The following is a 22268-nucleotide window of genomic DNA, read 5'->3' on the forward strand; positions in this document are numbered from 1 at the left end:
TATAAACCTTGAACCCACCTCCACGATTCATCTTTGGACCAAGAGAGATGGCCAAATGTCCACCTTCTCTTATTGAAATGTTAGCATTAATAAAATGAATAATTACTCAGAAATGTCTCTGTGAACTTTAAAATGTCATATCCCCTGCCCTCAGCCCCTGCAAAAAACCAACCTTATAGGGTAAAAGCCAACAGCAGAGGACTCAGGTGAGCTCAAAAATAAGAAATGCAGATTTTGCTTATCCAAACACTTCTCATGGGGAGTGAGCTCAGAGTCAGTGACATTTGAGATACTTATAACTGACTTAAATGATAAGGCCTAGTTGGAGCTTTCTGAAACAAACAACCCTTTGGTTTCAAATTCAGTTCTGTAAATTCTTAGCCTCAAATTTAACTATTGTAAAGTACCTTTGGGCAGCTTTAAAAGCAGACTCAGCAGTACAACTCCATGAAGCCAGCAAGTTCTTTGTACAGATAGCTTAATATGCTCACATCTATAATTAGATTCACAACTTCACATTCATTTCTAGCCTAATGGGAATAATACACAAAAAGAAACCAAAGACACAACCTCCTTGGCTTTCTGGAATGTTTACTGCTGCTCCCTTCCTCCCCCCCCCCCCCCAATAAAATGGCACTTGCTGATTCTAATTAAGTACACACATACTCTTCCTTATTTTTGAAATAAGTCTCAGATAGAAAGCCGCTTATGGATCAGGTCTGAGTTGCCCTCTCAGGACAAAAAAGCAGGCAGGCAACCTAGGCCCTCCCTACATTAAGCCTGGCTCTGAAGTTTCACCTGCTCAGTTACTAGCAAACAAACCCTGAAGCTTCCTGAAAAAAATGCACAATCTTCCTAATGGTATACAAAAATCTGAGTCTTGGAGTCTTCACATGATCTCTCATCTACACAAGGGATATGGGACTTACTTAACAACTACTAATTATAATACTGTTGGTATACTAATATAATAGGTAAAATGTATATGGTACTTTAAGGGCTATCTGATTCAGTGACTTGCTCAGGGTCATACAGCTAGCATTTAAGGTAGTACTACAACACTATCTACTTAAGTCACATATATTTTTAGTCTATCTTCTGGCAGAGTTAAAAAACATCTTGAAGACAATCCTGTTCAAGCCCCTCATTTTGTAAGATGAGGAAATGGAAGCCCAGAGGTGGCTTGGTCAAGGTCATAACTGGTACTCAAACCCAGATCCTATGACTGAATTTCACATCATAAAATTCAGCAATAAAAATACTTAAGAATCACTTTTAGAGGTGGAAGGAAACAGTACAGCAGAGAACGTAAAGCTGAATATGGCTAATGTTTAGGACTCAAAACCAGGCATGTTTAAAAAATTTTATTACAAAAGTGAAAAGAACATTTAATAAGTCAATTCAAATCCTTCCCAAGTCAAAGTAACAAAACCCCTACAACATGTACTACCCACCCCTTTCCCCAAAACTTACATAAAAGGCAGAAGTTCTAAGCAACTTCCTGAGTGCCTGTAAGGATTTAATCCTCACACCTACCAATTCAATAGCTTTCTTAAGGATTATAAAGGTCCCATGTCAGTTTCTCTACTGGCAAACTGCATTTCCCCCCTTCAAACTGTCACACTGCTCTCTCTAAGGAATGAAATCTGAAGGCTCTACAATCTTTGAAGATCTTCATTATGAGGCTGCAGTCTTGTCAAGTTGAATAAGCTTATTCACTCTCAATTACATGGAATTTTTAGCAGCTGTCATCAAAGGCATAAGGAAAAAAGGCTGGAAAAAAAAAGGTGCAATCAGATCCAAATACCACTTTTTGGAAAATGTCATATTCACTTAAAATTCTTGGGAAGCAAAGAATTCATAGTTAAGCCAGGAAAATAGGGGGAAAATAGGATGTCCCAGAACTTAGTAGAATGTTAGTTTTTTGCCCTTATTTTTTTAATACTCCACAAACTTAAGGAATATACTAAACACATGAACTAAAATTATGGTGACAGAGAAGGTGTCTTTTCTCCTTCCTATTTAAAAAATTTCCATATATCTGCGTCTTCTATCATTTAACTAATGGTACTAGATAAAATGATGACCAACCTCAGTTTTTGTCTGATTCATTTCAGATAAAAGAAATCTTACAAAGAAAACCCTAATAATAGGAATGGGATCATAAGATCTACAGCTGAAAAGGACATGAGGTCATCATTTCAGTTCCTTCATTTTAAAGAAAAGGAAACTAAAGCCCCAAAAGGCAGGCTCACTTCCCAAAGATCATACAGGTGATTAAGTGACAGAAATAGAATTTGAACATAGGTTGTGTTACATAGATATGATCCTTTCTATTTGTACAGCTTGAAATGTAATCAACTTTCACTTGAAATGCCAATACTATATCTTCTGAAACACATTTGTATTTTTCAGATGAATGATAAATTTATATCAAATCAGGAAGGCAGCATGGCATGGTGGAAAGAGTGTTGCAATTGGGAATCAGGAATGACAATACAAATCTACCTCTGGTTCTCACTGGTTGTAAAACTATAGATAAGTCACTCAGTCTCTCAGTCTCATTTTCATCTGTTTAAAAAAAAAAAAAGCCCATATTATGTATTTCAAACAGGGCTATTTTAAAGATGAAAAGCAATGTTTACAAACCCTCAAGTGTTGTAACATCAGCTATTACTATTAATCTCATCTTGCAAACACTAGTCAATCTGCTACAATCTGCCTCACCAATTTAATTCAGAACTCAATTCAAGTTATTCAAGGGCCGAAAATACAAAATCAGAATTGTTTGATACCTGAATGGTCAAGCTTCAAATATGACAGAAATGAAAGGTACCTCCAGTACATACAGGGAGAATGGTTGAACTCCATCAAGGACAGCACTTATGAGCTTGCTAAATGTTATTTAACATTATATAACAAAAAGCTAACTCACGTCTAGAACATTCATTCAGATACAAAAAGTTTTTCTTGGAATTTGATGTGCTGTACAGATTGATCATTTCAGATGTTTTTTAAAAATGAAGAGACTATTCATAGCTTTAATTCTTGGCTCTGGTGTCACAGACAATCTCTCAAATAGTCACTGATACAGTGAAGTTTTATACAGAACACCCACAGCAAAAACAAACTGATGGACTCCAGAGGGAAATATGGCTCTTGAAGGACCTTGCATAACTCATTGGTGATAATTTATCATAATGGTTTAGGTGCCATCTCAGAGTCACCCCAAATGACTGGCTCATGTGGTGTACAAAATAAATCATTACACAGGACAGTGCCAGGCAAAGTAATCACTACTGGAAAGTTTAAACGTGGTGACATAATACCTTAAGAGGAATCCTGAGAAGGAGCAGGTGGATCCTGATTTTCAGGCTCTGGAGGGGGAGCTGGTATAGTGTCTTCTTTTTTCTGTGCAGCCAGGAACTCATGAATTGCTCGCTCTATCTGTGGCCTGAAGATGTGGTTTAGTTTTGGATCCACTACCTGTGAAATAATTCTGTCCACTCCAGCTTCCAGCATTCCTGACCTTGTGTAAACACAAATAAATATTGTTACTCAGTTCCCGTAAGAACCATCACCTTCATCCTAACCACAGTAATTTGAGAGTCCTTATGTCCACCCAAATGAGTGTCAACATGGTGAGAACTAAAGTCCTTTTGAGTAATTCTTTCAAGTAGCAGTTCATTTGCCACATGCAATCTAACATGTCTTACTTTTAAAATTGTCGCCCCAAAGACTGAACCACCAGCACAGTGACTCCTTAACTCTTTGCTGTGTACACTCATGACATTTTAGGGCTTTCCTATTTGTGTCAACAACACCAAAATTAACCCAGTTTCTAAAGCTCAGAACTGGGGTATTTATTACATACGGATGCCTCCTATAGTCAAACAGTTGTCCAATACTACACTGCCTGCCTCTGAAATCTCTCTCACAGCTTCTCTCCAGTACTTTCTATCACTACCACAGTACTAAAGATTCTTCTTTTATCAGAATTTTTGCAATAGCCTCAAGGATGACCTATCTTTATCTAGTTTTCATACACTGCAATCCCTTCCCTCCCACACCCCTTCATAATTCAGCCAGATTAATTTCCTTATGAATAGATTTGTTTATATCCTTAGCTTAATGCATTTCAATAGCTCCCAACTGCCAACAAAATAAAAGCCCAAATTTAGCTGAGTATGTAAGGCCCTCTGCAAACCAATAGTACCTAACTCTCCAGTCTTATCTCACACCATTTATTCTAGGCTGAAGACAATCAGACTAGCCCTTTAAAGAGAAACTGACACTTGAAATATTCTTCCATTTTGTAAGCAGTGGGGGCAGGAAAGGAGAGAAGGCAAGAGATAGGTTGTAAAGGCTATCAGACTGAAATAGGAGTGCACCTCTCTAGATAGACTCAGTTAACTTCAGTCCTAGATGATGGACTTACCAGGATGAACTACAAGAAAAGGGGCTTTCTTCTTAAATAAAAAGTCTTTGTGAACTTGTCATAGTTTTAACAGAAACTTATAGATAATATGTGCAATCCTATCAGGGAACTGAACCAAATAGAAACTGTCGTTTGGCAGGTAATTTTTTTATAATTATGGAACATTTTGTTTCTTTATAATACTTGGCTGATTTAATAATATGGCTAATCAATAGTAATTTAAAATACTGATTGCTGTATTTGCACATCCAGCAACAAGTGCGTACAGAAGCCAGATACCTAAGGCAGGTTTAGAAACGCGTATCATGGAGGACTCACAGAGAAGGTGGGGATTTGACTTGAGCTTGGAAGGATGACAGAGGTTGGAGTACATTACAGGAAGTGAAGACAGCCTGTGTAAAGGTACAGAGGAAGGAAATGAGTGTCTGTCATCTAGGCAGCGCCTGCAGTCAGGAAGACCTGAGTTCAAGTCTGCTCAGATACTTAAGTAGGTGTGATCCTAGATAAATCATTTAACCTCTGCCTCAATTTCCTCAACTGCATAAAGGTGATCTACCTTGGGGTGATTGTAAGGATCAAATGAGATCATGTTTGTGAACGGTTTAGCACAGTGCCTAGCCCGTTAATAGATCCTACATAAATGCTCATTCTCTTCCCTTCCCTTCCTTTTCTTTGTCAAGTTTGAGAAATAACAAGAAGGCCAGTTTGGACTTAAGAACACTTACAAGGGAATACTGTATAATAAACCCGAAAAAGGAAGTCTGGAACTGGGCTGGGAAGCATGTTAAATGCCAGAGGAGGTTGTATTTGCACCTGGGGCAGTGGGGAGCCACTGGAGTTGACTGAGTAGGGAAATATGATAAAATCTGTACTAAATAACTATGGTAACTGCGTAGAGCAGTGGGTGTCAAACTCAAATAGAAATTCCCTGGTGGCCACATACTGATTTAAAAAAACCACAAATTAACCTTATATATGTTGTATTTTTGCTTTTTTAAATATTTCCCAATTACATTTTAATCTGGTTTCTGTCCCATGCTGTCATAAGACTATACTATGTAGTCAATAAGGCCTATACTAAGGTGGTGGCTGTATGAAGACAGAAGGGGTTGGACAGAGACAGATCACAGAGATAGAAATAGCAAGACTTGGGTATGCAGGGTGAGGAGAATGAGGAGTTGAGGATGCCTGAGGCTGGGAACCTGGAAAAATGGTGGCTCTTTTAACAGAAATACTGAAATTTGAAAAAAAAAAAAATTTTTTTTTTTAAAAGATAATGAGCTATTTTGAACATACTGAATTTTAGAAGCCTCTGGTATATCTAATTAAAAATGCTCGCCAGGGATTTGGAGATGGAAGACTGAAAGTCAGGAGAAATAAAAGAGCTAGATATAAAGATCTGGGAGAGATAACTGATAAATAGAAGCCAAGAGAGTAGAGAATCAAGTCAAAAAACATTTATTATGTACCCACTATGTGCGAGGCACTATGCTAACGAAGCATTAGAGTTACAAAGAAAGGCAAAAAATCCCTAGCTCACTCTTTCAAAGAGCTCACAGTCTAATAGGGGAGACAACATATACACAACTATATACAAACAAGATAAATACTAAACTGGAGATAATCATGGGAGAAGGCACTAGCATTAAAAGTGACTGAGTAAGGCTTCTTGAAGAAGGTGGGATTTTAGCTGAGCCTTAAAAAAGCTAGGAAACAAAGATGGAGGGAGGAAATTGCAGTGAAAGGCACTGTTAGGAAATGTAATGTCTTGTGCAAGAAACAGTAAGGAGTACAGAATAGTACACCTGTTTGCAGAATAGTACATGGAGGGGAATAAGATGTAAGAAGACTGAAAAAGTAGGAGGGGGCCAGGTTATGAAGGGATTTAAAGCCAGAAGATTTATATCTGGTCCTGGAGATAATAGGAAACCACTGGAATTTACTGATTGGGGGGTAGGGGTGCTGACATGTTATCAGCTTAACAGCTGAGTTGAAGATGAATTAGAAAGGGGAGAGAACTGAGGTAGAAAAACCAATCTGCAATGGTCCAGGTGTGAGATGATGAGACTGTACTAGAGTGGTGGCTGTGTCAGAAGAAAGAAAGGGGCATGTAGGAGACATCTTTTCAAAGTACAATTGATAGGACTTGGGAACATATTGGTTATGGGGTTGGGGAGTGAAAAGTAGAGAATAAGAGCTGGGTTATAAGCTGGGGTGACTTGGAGGATGGTGGTGCCCTTGACAGTGACAGGGAAGTTAAAAACAGGCATCATGGAGCAAAAGATACTATGTTCAGATTTGAACATATTAAGTTTAAGACATCTCTCTGGTTCTGTCCATAGGCAGAGAGGTGACAGGAGAAAGATTAGAGTCACTGTTAGCAGGCATGACCTAGATGAGATCCAGCAAAGTAGACTGAGAAAGAGCAGAGAGGTAGAAAGAGAACCAGGAGAGACTAGTGTTATTGGTAACTTTGGTGAGCAGTTAGTTGAACAGAAAGTTGAGAAAAGAATAAAAAGAAAAGTGGAAGCTTCTTACTGTAGTATTGTCTACTTATTGTAGACAAACCTTCTCAAGAAGTTTAGCCACAAAAGAGAGGAGAGATATAGAACAATAGCTGGTAGGGACGGACAGATCAAGTGTGGGCTTTTTGAGGGAGTTACAGATGTGTTTGTAGGCAAGAGGGAAGCAGCAGACAGAAGGAGACTGAAGATTAGTTAAGACAGCTGGAATGAAAGGGGCTGGCTAAGTGGTGCCATATTGCACAGAGTGCTGGGCCTATAGTTGGGAAGACTCCTCTTCCTGAATTCAAATCTGGCTTCAGACACTAGCTTTGTGACCCTGTGCAAGTCACTTAACCCTATTTGCCTCAGTTTCCTCCTCTGTAAAATGAGCTGGAGAAGGAAAATGCAAACCACCCCAGTATCTTTGCCAAAAAAACCCCAAATGGGATCACAAAGTGTTGCACAGATCTTAAAACAACTTGAGATTTTTGTAGTAGGCTGACTTATAACTTTCAGGATTTTCTCTAGATCTGTTCAGCTACATGTGAAAAGGAATGAAAGCAGTGGATGGCAGAAGTAACCCAAAGTTGATACTTGGCAAGACAAGATCACTGATAGGAAAAAGGGACATGATATCTGAGAGAAGATAGTGTAGAGCTGAAGTGATTCACCAAAGAGTCAAGACAGGAAAGGAGGAGAGTGTAACCAGTGAAACAGTGCTAGCCTAGAAAAAAACTGAGGGGTAGAGGGAGTGGAGATCACAGTTGAGAACAAAGAAGAGGGAACAAGTACAGGGAAAGACGAGGGCATCAGACGGATGAGGATGCCATCAAAAAAGACTGAAAAGGAATCAATTAAGGTTCCTAACTAAGAAAGAATGGTGTCAGGAAAATCCAGGGAGAATAACTAGAAAGAAAGGGTAGCCAATGTCAAATATCACAAAAGGATTAAGAAGCTTGAAAACTAAAAAGCCATTAGATTTGGCAATTAGAAATCCCTGATAATTTGGAGAGAGATATTTAAGGTTAAGTGAGAGGTTGGAAGTCAGATTTACAAAGAGTTGAAAAGAAGACAGGAAATAGAGGTAACTACTGCTCACAGTTGTTCCCCATTAGTTTGGCTGAGAAAAAGAGAGATAACAAACTATGGAATGAGGTCAAATAGGTTTTTTCTGGGAGGTTTTTTTTTTTTTTTAAAAGACTGGAGAGACATGTTAGTGAGCAGCAGGGAATGAGCCAAGAGACAGATTTAATATGGGAGGGGGAGTGTAAACTTTGAAGGAGGGGACAATTTTCTGGAGTCATGAGAGAAAGGGATCAAGAATGCAAATAAAGGGCCTGGTGTTGGTAAGGAGTACTTCATTATCTCTTCATCAGAGACTTGATTAAAAGAGAGAATGGGGGTGATATCAATTATTTGGGAGATGTTAGGGGAAAAGAGGGAAATCATGGTGAATAGTTTTTATTTTCTCATCAAAATATGAGGCAAGGTCTTTTCCTGAGAGAGTAGTGGTATGGGGAGGTGTGGGAACAGTTGCTCTAGGTAATGTGGAAGAGTAATATGATTGCTTTGCTGCAGTGAGGGCACAGTTGAGATGAGGTAACAAACGTAGTGGAACCAAGCCAAGTGTGGTGAGGTGGCTTCTTCTAACACCATTAAACAGTGCTTGAATAGAAGCAGATTGCAATATTAACCCAAGCTAAGAGTTTGCCAAGGCAGGAGGACAACAGATCTGAGAAAAAAAGACAATGTAATGGTGAAGTGATAAACTATAAGGTCAAACTTGAAAGGAGAGTAAAGCCAGGGTAAGGGTGATGGGCTGGGAAAGAAGTAAAGTGTAGAGGAAATGGACATAATGTTGAGGGTGAACAATAGCCTTAAAAGAAGGGGACATAAGAAATGCCAAGAATGGCTAGGGAAATTTCAGAATTCTTTATCACAAAGGTGAAACACTTGTAAACGAGACAGGAAGGGTGTTACTGTTCTTATGCGAGGCTGAGGAAAAGAATAGATAGTAGGAGCTGAACAAATATGAGAAACTGAGAGGTTATAGTGTTTGAAGGAATATCAATATTTCCAGGTCAATTATAGAAATTCTTCCAGATCTATATACAATGGGCAAGGTATTTACATTCTTTACAAAAATTGTTATGGCAATAATAATAATAGCACCATGAATTACTTTAGGACCTTTCCCTCAAAGTTCTCAAAGTAATTTTCCACGTTACAAAAGCCTCACAACATACTGGTGAAACAGGTAGTAATCCAAAGGAAACTAGTGCAAACACTAATCCACTGTCTAATCTCTATCCCTTTCTCCTTTTAACATGCCATAATCTGTTCCCTGGAGAAAAAGCAAGAAAGGTACATTATTATGATTTCAAATAGATACAATATCTTACACCTTTCAGCACCATTAATCTTTCTTATCTATCACTCAAAAAAAGCTATCACAGACTTTTCCTGAAATTTTAGCTTTTATTGTCAAAAGCTTCAGAAGCCTGCATCAAGCTGAAGAGTGCTGGTTCCTCTATAATAGAAAAAAGATTCTCATTTTTGTGATAACAATAACAACAAAAACCTTGCACTCCATTTCAGGACAAAAAATTATCATCTTTCAGTCACTGGTAATAACAGAGTTTGGCCAGTGTAATATTTTGAGGCTAACCTTCTACACAGAAGAAAAACAATCAAATTAATGCACGATCATTAACAAATTCATTAAGTTCACAACAATGCTAACTAAAAACTTGACATCATAAGACCTTGAACTTTCCCGAAGACTGCAATGTCACTACTATTATGAATGAGAGTGAATTGCGTTCTAAGAACATTATCTTCCACCCAAGATAATAATGGCAATAAAGCATCACTTTTAGCTGAACACAACAAAAGAAGTTACTGTTTCTTACCCAAGAAACAAATATGCATATAAAAGTTTTCCAATACTAAAAAGCTTTAGCGGCATCAAAGACTGACAGCTTTACTTATGCCAGCCCATATCCTAGTAATTCTAGTGCTTCTTCCAAAACTTGTATTTTACTACACAATAACATAAACCTCGACTAAATAAATGGAGACTAAATACTTGTATTCATGACTGCTGTCTATTTACTCAATTCTGTTTACTTACTGAACCACACTCTGTCTCAGCCCATTTCTCAACTGGTTTTTGTTCATTGCTGGGTTCCATTCCTGCTTGTCCAGATGAGTTGACACAAAGTTGTCTACTTTCTGTCTTAGATTTTGGTAAGCTGGCTGAAAGAGGGAGGGGAAAAAGTCAGAAAAGTCACTTTCCAAAATTTCTAACAGGAATGAGTCCTGCATAATATTTTCCACCTCTAGACTAATCCTAGGTCAAAATGTACCTCTATGTGTCCATGCAAAATTAACATTTTACTTAAAAACGCAGACAACTTTAAGTCATGTTGCCCAGCCAGACATTCTGTAACTGCTGTGGGATAGCCAAAAATATCCAACAAGATTCAGTTTCTTTTCAAGATGAATGTTTAAATACCTAACTGAAGAATTTGACTGAAATATTTTATGTAAGACCAGTAAATGTGAAAAATCAGAATTAAAAAGTAACTTATTGCAAAGTAGATACATTTAGAGTATTCAAGCCCTATTATCTGCCCCAATGAAGGCGTCTAACCACATACAGAAAGAGCTGGACTTGAACCTCCATAATTAGCTTTGGATGATTCTCTTCCAACCTCTGTGGATTCCTAAAGAGCCCAGGCAGCAATTGCAAAAACCTTATGGCAATCCTCCCACTAAGGGAAAGATTTTAAATAAGGATTCTTAGCCTGGGGTTTTAGAACTTGTTTTGTTTTAAATATTTTTATTACTATTTTGATAGGTGCTTTTTTGGTAATCTTATTTATTTTGTGCATTTAAACCATTATTTTGGGAAGGGATCCATAGGTTTCACTAGACTGCCAAAGGGGTCTGTGATTCAAAGATGAAGAAACCTCTTTGAAGGGAAATCATTTTCTTTTCCTCCATATAATGACAGGTAAAGGTAAGAATTGGTAAGCAGGGTTTCATACTCTTCGATTCTATAATACATTTAGGTTCCTGTACTGCTTAAACTAACCCAAGAAATTTGAGAAGTTAGATGCAATGCTTCTTGCTGATGCATGATGTCTTCCTAAGGGAGAGCCAGCTTAACCCTAAATTTTACCTACCCCTTTAAATGTATGCTGTAAAGATCTTTCAGAAAATCCAACTCTTGTGCAAACCAAGTATTTCTGATTTGTCAGATGAAGAGGCTGGACTACAGAAGCTCTAAGATTCCTTCCTCACTCTGGGAAGGCCAAATATGCTATTTGAAAAAAAAAAAAACCTACAGAGGAATTACTTTAAAACATAAATACTGTGTAAAAGTACAACCACTATATTCTATTAAGAATTTCTTATTTGGAATTTTCCATTTCCAATGCAGAAGAGAAAAAAAGTGATTCTACATGAACTTTCTTCTCCCTCTAAGTATACAACAAATTCAAATGTTATTTTCAAAGTTATCCTGCTTGTTTGTGTTTTCTAATAATCTTCATTCTGTTCTCTTCTGTGCATTTTTGGGTAACAGTTTAAAAATTCTGAACTACTATTAAATTCTGCCAGGACACGATGCATTTGCTTTATGTTTAACTCTTATTGTATTTAGTAGTTGAAAAAAATTTAGGATGCGTTATAACTGCAAAAACATTACAGAGATCATTTCTCTCTTGGACAACAGTTGACTAATTCTGGAATTTTGGAACTAATTTGGAATATTTTGCAACTAATAAGACTAACTTCAACCACAGAAACTCAGCTTTACAGCATTGTCTAAGTGTCAGAAAATAATGCCTGTTTCCAACTAGAACAATCCTGATCACAGGGTAGAAAGAAAAATATGCAGCAATTAGAAGAGACACATCATATGCTAAAAGGGCCTTCTGAAATGATGTAATCAATTCTCACCTCCTGGTCACAGTCCTCCAAACAATAATGTTTCTCTTACATTAGGACAACCTTCATTAAAGTCTTATTCCAATGCCTTGTCCTAGCGGGGAAGTAACCCTAGATTACTGGAGATTTTAACAGCAAAATCTAAACTCTAGAAGTTTTTATTCTACCCAGTAAACAACTACTACCAGCAACCTGGAAAAGTTTTTAAGTATGAACCAGCAACAAAATGCTGTTCAAGAACCAACCTAAGTCTGGAGAAATTCATCAGCAGAAGATGAATTTTCAGGCAACAGGATCAGAATACCTGGAATTGAATCTTGCCTCTGTCACTTCTAGCTCTGTGATCATGGGCAAGTAAAATTCTCTGAGCCTCAGATGAAAGATAAATTCTAACTAGTCTACTAGAGCAGGACTGCTACCTACACTCATGGAGGGAGTAACTATGACAATAAAATTCCAGTTCCTACTTCGCTGAACCATAGGGGCTCAGGCTTCTTTATTTACCTTCTGGTCTCCAGGCAGGACCAAAGGCATACACCACTTATTCCTACTACATTCTGTTCCCCACTGCACACTGGCTCCCTCCTTCTACTTTTCACCCAGGGAATGATAAGTCAAACCAACACAACCACTGCTACTGAGAAGGGTGTAGCAATCTAATATCTTTTGGTTCCAATCAGAATCCCTGCCAGCCAGTCACAGGCTGCCTAAGCACAGCATCTCATTCCCCATCTACCACTCTAAGTGCCACCATTTATACCCACAGCATTTCTCCCTCTCCACATCTACTCTGTCCTCCCCTTCTACTCTGTCCAGTGGAAGCCCTTTCCATTGTTAATGAGCTGCACTTCATTTCAGATTTCTGTTTTTTGTGGATCATTGAAATCATCTGGTTTCCCCCAAAAGTCACACTTGTGAACACCCTCTTTAGCAGTGGAAGGATCTTCTGCACTAATGCTCTGGGACACATAGTGTTAGAAGGAGGCACTAATCACTTCCCGATTCTCCTATCACCTTTACTCTGCAACTTGTCCAGCCTTCACATATAGACTCTTGTAGCTGACCTCTACTAGGTCATTCTCCCTCCCTTCTCAAAGAATTTAATACCTGGATCACAACATTTCTCTCCTTCTCAATTACTGCCCTGATATTTGGGGTTTACAATAATCACACTAACATCCTTCAGGCACCCTGGCTTCACAGATCATCAATGTCCTCTATGCCCATGATAGGCATTTTCACTCCATGCCAATTATCCAAGAAGAATCATACCATTTTTTCCTACCCCATCACCATTCATTATCATGTTCTACAATTTGCAACTGTGAAATACCTTTGACCTTATCATAATTCATCTCTCCCTGTGCCTCCCACCACTTATTAGCATTAGTGTAGAAGATCTTTCCACTGCTAAACCTATTCTCCCTCATTACAACTTTCATTCACTTCACTGCCCCCTGCTTTTCCAGGACATAATCTCTGCTTTGGACTTGACTTCCTCCCTTTTCAATTTTGACTTTATCAGTCAACAAGCATTTATTAAATAAAAAATTAAATATTTATTAAATAAAATTTATTAAATATAGAGTAGATGAAAGGTAATCTCAGAGAAGAGGCAATGGGGGGAAGGAGGTGGGAAAAAGAAGGAGCAAGAAAGGTCTCTTGAAAAAGGGAGGATTTGAGCTGAGTCTTTAAGGAAGACAAGAAAACTAAGAGGTAGAGGCAAGCGCATTCTTGGCATAGGGAGCAGAAAGCGCTAAAAAAGTCAGAGTTGAGATAAAAGGGTCATATTTGAGGACCATCAAGTAGATCAGTGTAGCTGGACTGTAGAGTTGATGGAAGGGAGCCAAGTATAAGAAGACAGGAAAAGTAGCATGGGGCCAGGTTGTGAAGAGCTTTCAATGTCAAATGGAAGATTTTATATTTTAACCTAGAGGTAACAGGGATCCACTGGAGTTTACTAAAGAGTGATTTGGTTAGCCTAAACTTTAGGAAAATCTAGTGAGTAGAGAAAGGAACGGAGTGGGGAGAGACTTAGGGAGACCAATCAGAAGAATACTGCAGTAGTCCAGGCAAGAGGTGATAGGGACCTGTATAATACTAAGATGGTGTCTGTGAAGGAGAGAAAGGGACATATACGAGAGACAGTATAAAGGACAAGATTTGAGAGGAGGATGGATGTGTGTGTGGGGAGAGATTGAGAATGATGCTCACATGACTAGAAGGATGGCGATGTACTCCAGTTTTAGCAAAGTTAGAAAAAGGGGAAAGTTGGCAAAGAGTGGAGATGATGTGTCATTTCAAACATGTAATGCTTAAGATGCCTATGAGATGTCCTGTTAGAGATATCCAAAAGACCACTGGTCTTCAGAACTACAGCTCAGGAAAGATACTACAAATGGACATGTAGACCTGGGAAAACATCTGTATAGAGGTGATCACTGAACCCAAGGGAACTGATAAGATCAAGCAAGACAGTATAGTGGTTCTTACCTTGAGGTCCAAGAAGTCTGTGAATTTATTTTTTAAAAAATTTTTAATAATTTGATATTTTTATAACTGTATTTCAACATAATCTTTTAAAATCTTAAATATTTTAGGCATTTAAAACTAGTACTCTGAGAAGGGAGGTCTATCAGCTTTACCACACTGCCAAAGGGGACAACGACACAAAAAAGGTTGAGAATCTCAGATACATAAGGACAAAAGAGGGTTTAGGTCAGAATCTTGCGGAACATTCATGGATAGGAGGCATGGTATGGATGATGTTCTTGCAAAAGAAACTGAGAAAGAACGGTTATGAGTTAATTGTAGGAGGAACAGGAGAGAATATCTACAAAGTGATGATTAACTGTGTTAAATGAAACAGAATAATAAAAAAGGATGAAGATTCAGAAAAAGTCATTAGATTTTGTAATTAAAGAGATAATTTTGTATTTGTATAACCTGTATCAGATTGCTTGCTGTCTGGGGAAGGAGGTAGGGGAGGGAGAAAAATTTGGAACTCAAAATCTTGTAAAAGTGAATGCCGAAAAATATCTTCACACATAATTGGAAAAAAAAATACTATTAAGTGGGGGGAAAAAAAAGATGACTGATAATTTTGGAGAAGGTATTTTCAGTTAAATGAAAAGGCCAAAAGGTAGAATGTAGAGAGTGAAGGGTGAGGACGTTGTAGTGGTCAGTAGAAGACTGCTTTCCCGTGAAGTTTAGTTGTGAGGCGGAGAAGGGAAGGCGAAATATAGCAAGATAGCTAGGAGGAATGGTAGATCAAGTGAAAGTGGGGTTTCTTTCTTTTTAGGATGAGGGAGAAATGGGCATATTTGAATGGCAGCAGGGAAGGAACCTGTAAATAGGAGGCAGTTAGTTGGCTCAGTGAATAGTCAGGATCTGGAGCCAGGAATTCAAATCCAGGCTCAGAATAGTACTAGTGGTGTGACTTTGGGTCAGTCACCCAACCTTTAGTTGTCTCAGTTTCCTCAACTGTAAAATGGGGATAATAATAGCACCTACCTCCCAGGGGTGTTGTGAGGATCAAATGAGCTAAGATTTGCAAAGCACTTAGCACAGTACCTGACCTGACATAATAATACTTATTATGATGATGATCATCTTTATGATTAAGATTATTATCAGATTTAAGAGAGAAAATAGGAATGTTAGTAATGGTAATATGCTGGAGAAGACAGGAGACAAGAGATCAAGGTTGAGCACATAAGGATCTGTCCTGGCAAAGAAAAGGGCAATGTCTTCATCAGAGATAGGTGTAAAGAAGAAAATTGGGAAGGTGGAAGATATCTGAGTGATATGAGAGAAAAGCAGATTTGGAACAGCTGCTGTAGTGAGTGAGATAGCCGAATGACTAGAGAGGTGAAAGGACTGCTTTCTACAGTGAGGACTGAGCTGAGATTATTGATCATAACTTTTAGCAGATCCAGTCAGCATGGTTTCAAGATTTTCTCCTCAGCTCCATTTAGCAGTGAAGGAGGAAGATGGTGGGGCTGTCCAGGGCTGGGGATGGCAAGGCATGACAAGTGGTAGGGATGAGGAAGCAAGAGAGGCTAGAGCAGAGGATAGTTAACCCTATAGTTTTAACCAGTTCAAATTTACATTGTCCTCTACTCTTAAATCCCTTGTCCTATTTTCCTACTGACACTAATTCCTATTCCAAAACTCTCACCATGCACTTTTCAGCTGCTAGAGACAGTAGTAGACATCACCCAACTGTGATGACTACAATTTTAAGTTATGTAATCTCAACTTTGTCCTCACTGTTTCACAACAATCATTCTACTTTTCCCTGGATTTTCTATTCCACTCCCCAGTATTTGTTCCAAACCTTTTTTCTCTGTAAAGAACTTACATCATCTTTTCATTCTCAGCAGAAGACTTTGCCTCACTGAGGCAATCTGTACCAAGTTCCCACTTCCCCACAATTGTTTACTTTAAATCACCTAAACATCACCTTTCCACTCTTTCCCTCCTTTGTTCCAGATACAAAAGATGGGAAGACTTTTCTCTTGGTCAATGACAACCTCCCTACTCTGCCTTAAACTCCCATCTCCTCTTTGTCCACCTTCAAGCTCTGCCCTTTCCCAGACATACTCCTAGAAAAGTTCTTTTCATTCATTACCTTAACTTTTTCAACTCCTACTCAATTAGCCCTTAGTAATCTAGCTTCTGACCTCAGCAATGAACCTGCTTTCTTCAAGGCATTAACGATCCCTTAATTGCCCAAACCCTTTCTCTGTCCTAGACTTCAATGCAACAGTTGGCACTGTTGATTACCCCTCTCCTTAAATAATGCTCTCTCTCCTAGTTCTACCTACCTGGCCATTCCTTTTCACTTGTTTGTTTTTTTGTAGTCACTCAAAAAATATTCAAGTGCTTACTAGTTGCTGAGGATACAAATACAAGTAAAAGGAATAACAGTCCGTGTCTCAAGGAACTAACATTCTAATGGAGGCAAGGGAAGGAGACAATACATAAAAGGGGAGCAAAAAAGCTGAGGGGTGGGACCTGATGGCATTCTGGAGAATGAGAACTATCTGGTTTGGGCCCAAAATGGAGATTCCAGGAAAAAAATCATCACTGGGAGAAGGGATCTACAGGCACAAAGGGAGAACATAAGTCAGTCACAGTGGTGAAAACGAGAGAATAAGGAATAGATGGTGTGGGCCCTTCCCCAAAATGAAGGTCAGTCAGTCAACAAGTATTTATTAAGAGCCTGTTATGTGCCAAGAAAGGCAAAAAAACAGCTCTTACTCCCAGGGAACTCACAGAGACAACATGCGAATAGCTATCTACAAATAAGATGATATGCAAGAAAAATTGTATAACTGGTAATCTCAGAAGACTAAGGAAAACTGGGAAAGGCTTCTCTTGAAGGAAGCCAGAGAAGCTAGGAGGTAGAAATGAAGAGGGCAAGAGTTCCAGGAATGCAGAATAGCCACTGATAACACTAAGAGCTAGGCGATAAAGTATCTGCTTTGAAGAACAGGAAGGAGGTTACGGAGTCTGAGGAGAGAAGGGAGGCATAATATAGCTATTCCAAAAGCAGAAATGATAGGACTTGACAGCTAATTGAATGGGGGAGAGGGGGTATAACTGTGAGTAAGGAGTTGAGTATGACACCTAGGTTGCAAATCTGGGTTGGCTAAGTGGATGGTGGTGCCCTAGGTGGTGACAATAATAGTTAAGTTAGGAAGATGGGGGAAATTTGGGAGGAAAAATAATGAGTTCATCATATTTGGACATATTGAGTTCAAGATGTCTACAGGACACTTGGTTTAAGAAGTCCAACAGGCAGTCAGTGACTCAAGAATGGGGTCATGGAAAAGTAAGAGCTAGACAAGAAGATCTGAGCATTATCCACACAGAGTTAACTAAAACTTCAGGAGCTGATGAGATCACCAAGTTAAATAGTATAGATGGAGAAAAGGGCCCAGGACAGAGCCTTAGGGGTTAGTAGGTATGGCTTTGATGAAGATCCAGTAAGTGGGATGGAGGAGCATTCAGACCAAAGATCCAGGAGAGAGCACTGTCTCAAAAATGTGAAGAGAACATTAAGAGGGTCATCAACAGCATCAAAGGCCACAGAAAGGTTGATGACTCCCAGATTTAGATACCCAGACTCAATTTTTCCTTTGAGCTTCAGTTCTATATAACCAACTGCAACTAGGGCATCCCCAACTGGGTGTTTTATAGTCATCTTAAATCCAACTTGTCCAAGAAAGAACTTATCTGCTCTGCTAAAATCTCACCTCTTCTGAGCTTTATTTCTCATGAGGATACCACCATTCTTCTAGGTACCCAGGTTTGAAATCTCAGTCACTCAAAATTCCTCCCTCTCCCCTTATTATCCAAATCAGTGGCCATCCTGCCAATTTTACATCACCTATACATCACATTTACCACCCTACCTCTACTTATAGAGCCACAATCCTAGTTTGGGCTCTCAATAACTCTCTCCTGGACTATTTCAATAGCCCTTTGGTCTTCCTGTTTCCAGTCTCTCCTCTCTCCAGTTTATCCTCCACACAGAGGCCAAACAGATTTTCTTATAGGATAAAATGGCCATGTTATTCTCTCACTAAACAAATTCCAGCACCTCCTTATCTCTAGGATAAAATATAAATTCCGTCATTTGGTAGGTAAAGCCCTCTACTGGTTTTTTCAAGTTTATTACACATAATTTTCACACACTCTACTCTGTAGGCCAACTGGCCTATTTTGCTATTCTGTACACATTCAATCTCCCAACTTCACCATTGTACACAGGCTGTATCCCATACGGGGGCATACTCCTTCACTTCCATTTTCTTCAAAGTTCAAGTGCTCCACAAGGCTGATCCTGTTACACTCACAGTAGCGGGTGCCGACATCCTTAATTTACTTTTTATGTAATTTACACTCAACTTTTCTGCATACATGTTGAAAGTAACTTCAATAGACTTAGCAGATTTTTAGTCAATAGAAACTTTGTATCAAGTTTTGTTCTGATACAAAAACTCCCCCTGCCAAACATGTAGCAGCGCTTAATGTTTAATCTGTTAATGAAATGGAAATTGACGAATCAAGAGCTACAGACTTTTTTTCCCCCAGACTTACCGATGAAAAATATCATTCTGCTTAAACATCGTCGACCCAGCAAGGAAACACTGTGGGTACAAATGCCCCCCCACCCCAGACCAGGAGGTTCTGCTGCTGGGAGGTTACATAGGGGTTAAAGCTAAAAGAGATTACAGCAGCCACCTAAGAATTAGAGCTGGAAACGATAGATGCAGATTGAGTTGCTAGAGATGTTCAGAGATTTTTTATTCCAAGAGTTACCTTTTTTTTAAAATTATTTTTTCGTCATGGACCTACGTGTTGATGCCTATGGACCCATTCTCGGGATCGTGTTTTTGAATATACGATGTGAAAGAAAGGGTTACCCCGTCGTTTTACACACACAGCAGGAACGTGAGGCCCCGAGGGGATGCAGGGAACAGTAATACCGGACACTGCTAGGCCCATTTTCATACGACAACAGTGACCCGGGAGGTCCTACGGCCATTCTCTTCCCCATTCTACAGCTGAGAAAAGCGAGGCCCGAGGAGGTGAAATGGCACAGGGGGCAGGGGTCTGAACGCCGGGCTTCTCGGCCGCCGCTACCTTGGTGTCCACGTCGGCGAGGCAGTCCCTGCGGAAGCCGTCGAACAGGCCGCGGCTCTTGAGCTGCTCCACTATGAGCGCGATGAGCTGGGAGTCCCCGGGAGGCAGCGACGCGGGGTTGGTGACGCCGGCCCCTGCGCCCCCCGAGCCCGAGGCCGAAGCCGCCGAGGCCTGGCCGGAGCCGCCGGCCCCGCCCCCCCCGCCGCCGCCCGCGCTAGCCCCCGCGCTCCCTCCGCCGCTGTCCGCCATGGCCACACCCTCGGCCCAGGGCCCCGCCGGCGGTTCTCGCCCGGGGCCTGAGGGGGCGGCCACTCACGGCCCCGGCCTGGGCCTCGGCCAGGCAGCCTTGAAACAAGGCGGCGGATCCCGCTGGAACCTCGGCCTCCGCTGCCGCCACGAACGTGAATCACGTGTCTCAAGTTTCACGCTGAGCACACCACGGTCACTATGCTTTCTGGGGCTGGGAGTCCTTGCGTGGGGAGGACTCGCCTGAATATGGGAAAAACCTCCGCCTGCGTAAACTACAACTCCCATGAGGGAATGGCGGCACCAGGGAAGAGTCACAGAAATCGCGCCTTCCCATGGTCGAACAGGGAATTGTAGTTCTAAGGCCTTTCTTCGCTTGTGCTTGAGAATTCTATCCCAGGTTAGCAAACGATGGTGCCAAATCCCAGATTCGTAAATTTAGAGCTAGAAGGAACGTTAGAGGCCATCTAATAAAATAGCTAGGGGCAGCTAGGTGGCTCAGTGGAGAGAGCGCTGGGCCTGAAGTCAGGAAGACCTCAGACCACATACTAGCCGTGACCTTGGGCAAGTCACTTAACCCTGTTTGCCTGGAGAAAGAAATGACAGACAACTCCAGTATCTTTGCCAAGAAAACCCCATGCATGAGCACTATGGTTCATGGATTCATGAGTCAGCACAATAATAATAAAAGCTAGTGTGTGTATATGTATGTGTGTGTATAGATACGCACTAGCTTTTATTATTATAATACATATTACATATAATTATATCCTACATTGTATATGTAATATATAGATATATACTTTAAGCTTGCAAAGTGCTTTACACATGTTACTTCATGACCCATATAGTCCAGCTCTCCTCTTACAGATAAAGAAGCTGAGAGACCAGAGAAGACTTGCCCATGGTCACACAGATGTGATTTGAACCAAAGTCTTCTAACTTCAGAAGTGACCATCCATAGTACTATGACCAGGGTAGCTAGGTGGTGAAATAGATAGAGTGGCAGGCCCAAAGTCAGGAAGATTCACTTCCCTGAGTTCAAATCTGACTAACCTGTGTGACCCTGGATGAGTCATTTAATCCTTATTGCCTCAGTTTCTTCATCTGTAAAATGAGCTGGAGAAGGAAAGGGCTAACCCCTTTGCCAAGTATCTTTGCCAAGAAAAACTCAACTGGGATCATGAGGAGTCAAACATGACCGAAAAATGACTGACCAACAATAACAGCAGTATGATAGCCACTGTTGTAGCACTCTACTACCATCTCTCTGTGATCACCACCTGAACTTCTATTTAGGAATTCCAATGGGCCGCCCCTATCTCCTCACAGGTCAGGTATGGGCAGGAACCTCATAATTTGCCTCCCTTTTGCTCCTCAAGCCAAATTGTAGTAGAACCAGCAATGGACATAGTGTCCGAAGACCTGAATTTTAATCCTGACTGCTAAATTATTATCTGTGCAACCTTGAGCAAATTATTCAACTTCTCTTTAGTTTCCTCATCTGTAAAATGAGGGGTGGACTCTGAGATGATAGCTAAGTTCCCTTCTAGCTCTAAATCATAAGGTTCCATAAGAACTTTCTTTTTAATCAGTTTAACAATGGGATGTGCTGCTTTCAGAGATAAGAATTCCCTCCCTATCTGATTACTGCCTAAGAGAGACACTGTACAGAGGATTCCTATATGGGTTGGGAGGTAGAAACAACCTCTATGTTCTTTTCCATTTCTTAAGTTGCTATGATGGTAGACTGGTGTAGTGGAAAACTCACTGGCCCTAGAATAAGAAGACTGGAGTCCAAGTTCTGACTCCTGTATTTGGGTTTTTCTTCTCTGGTTTTAATTTCCCATTCCCAAATAAGGAGGTTTTCATTGAGTTGGGGCAGCTAGGTGGTGCAGTGGATAGAGCACCAGACCTGGAGTCAAGAAGACTATCTTCCTGAGTTCAAATGTGACCTCAGACACTTCCTAGCAGTGTGACCGTGGGCAAGTCACTTAACCCTGCTTGCCTCAGTTTCCTCATCTCATAAAATGAGCAAAAGGAATGGCAAACTACTCCAGTATCTCTGCCAAGAAAACCCCAAATGGGGTCATGAATTGGATATGACTGAACAACAACAAAATCTTAAAAGTTCCTTTCAACTTTAAATTTCATAATCCTATGAATACATATGTGTACATGTTATAGGTGTATGTGTGGATACATACATATACATTGCATGCACATGTGCATATAATATATCATAATGTTATAAGTTCAATATGTGTTTATATATTATATAAATTATATATGCCATATACACATGTACATATAATGTATGTATATGCATATATAGATGTATGTATACACCCATAAACACACAAACATATGGAGGTAGGGATATTTATTCTCTTTATCCTTGGTGCTCAATCACACCCTCCAGTTGTGTGGCCCCAGGGGAAGGGAAAAGAAAAAACAATAATTCTAGT

At 40.0% G+C, this 22268-nt stretch overlaps 1 protein-coding gene across 1 annotated transcript; it reads right to left on the bottom strand.

The window, feature by feature from the left end:
* Positions 1–1349: 1349 nt before the first annotated feature.
* Positions 1350–19976, bottom strand: BOD1 (biorientation of chromosomes in cell division 1). The gene is made up of 4 exons (XM_072630992.1): positions 19555–19976; positions 10076–10200; positions 3330–3529; positions 1350–1773 (listed from the first exon to the last, which is right to left on the bottom strand). Exons 1-3 carry the CDS (start codon positions 19801–19803, stop codon positions 3331–3333), a joined length of 573 nt encoding a protein of 190 aa, XP_072487093.1. The 5' UTR covers positions 19804–19976; the 3' UTR covers positions 1350–1773; position 3330.
* Between the last annotated feature and the right edge of the window lie 2292 nt (positions 19977–22268).

This window comes from Notamacropus eugenii, chromosome 1 (genome assembly GCF_028372415.1).
Source record: "Notamacropus eugenii isolate mMacEug1 chromosome 1, mMacEug1.pri_v2, whole genome shotgun sequence".
Taxonomy (NCBI): Eukaryota; Metazoa; Chordata; class Mammalia; order Diprotodontia; family Macropodidae; genus Notamacropus; species Notamacropus eugenii.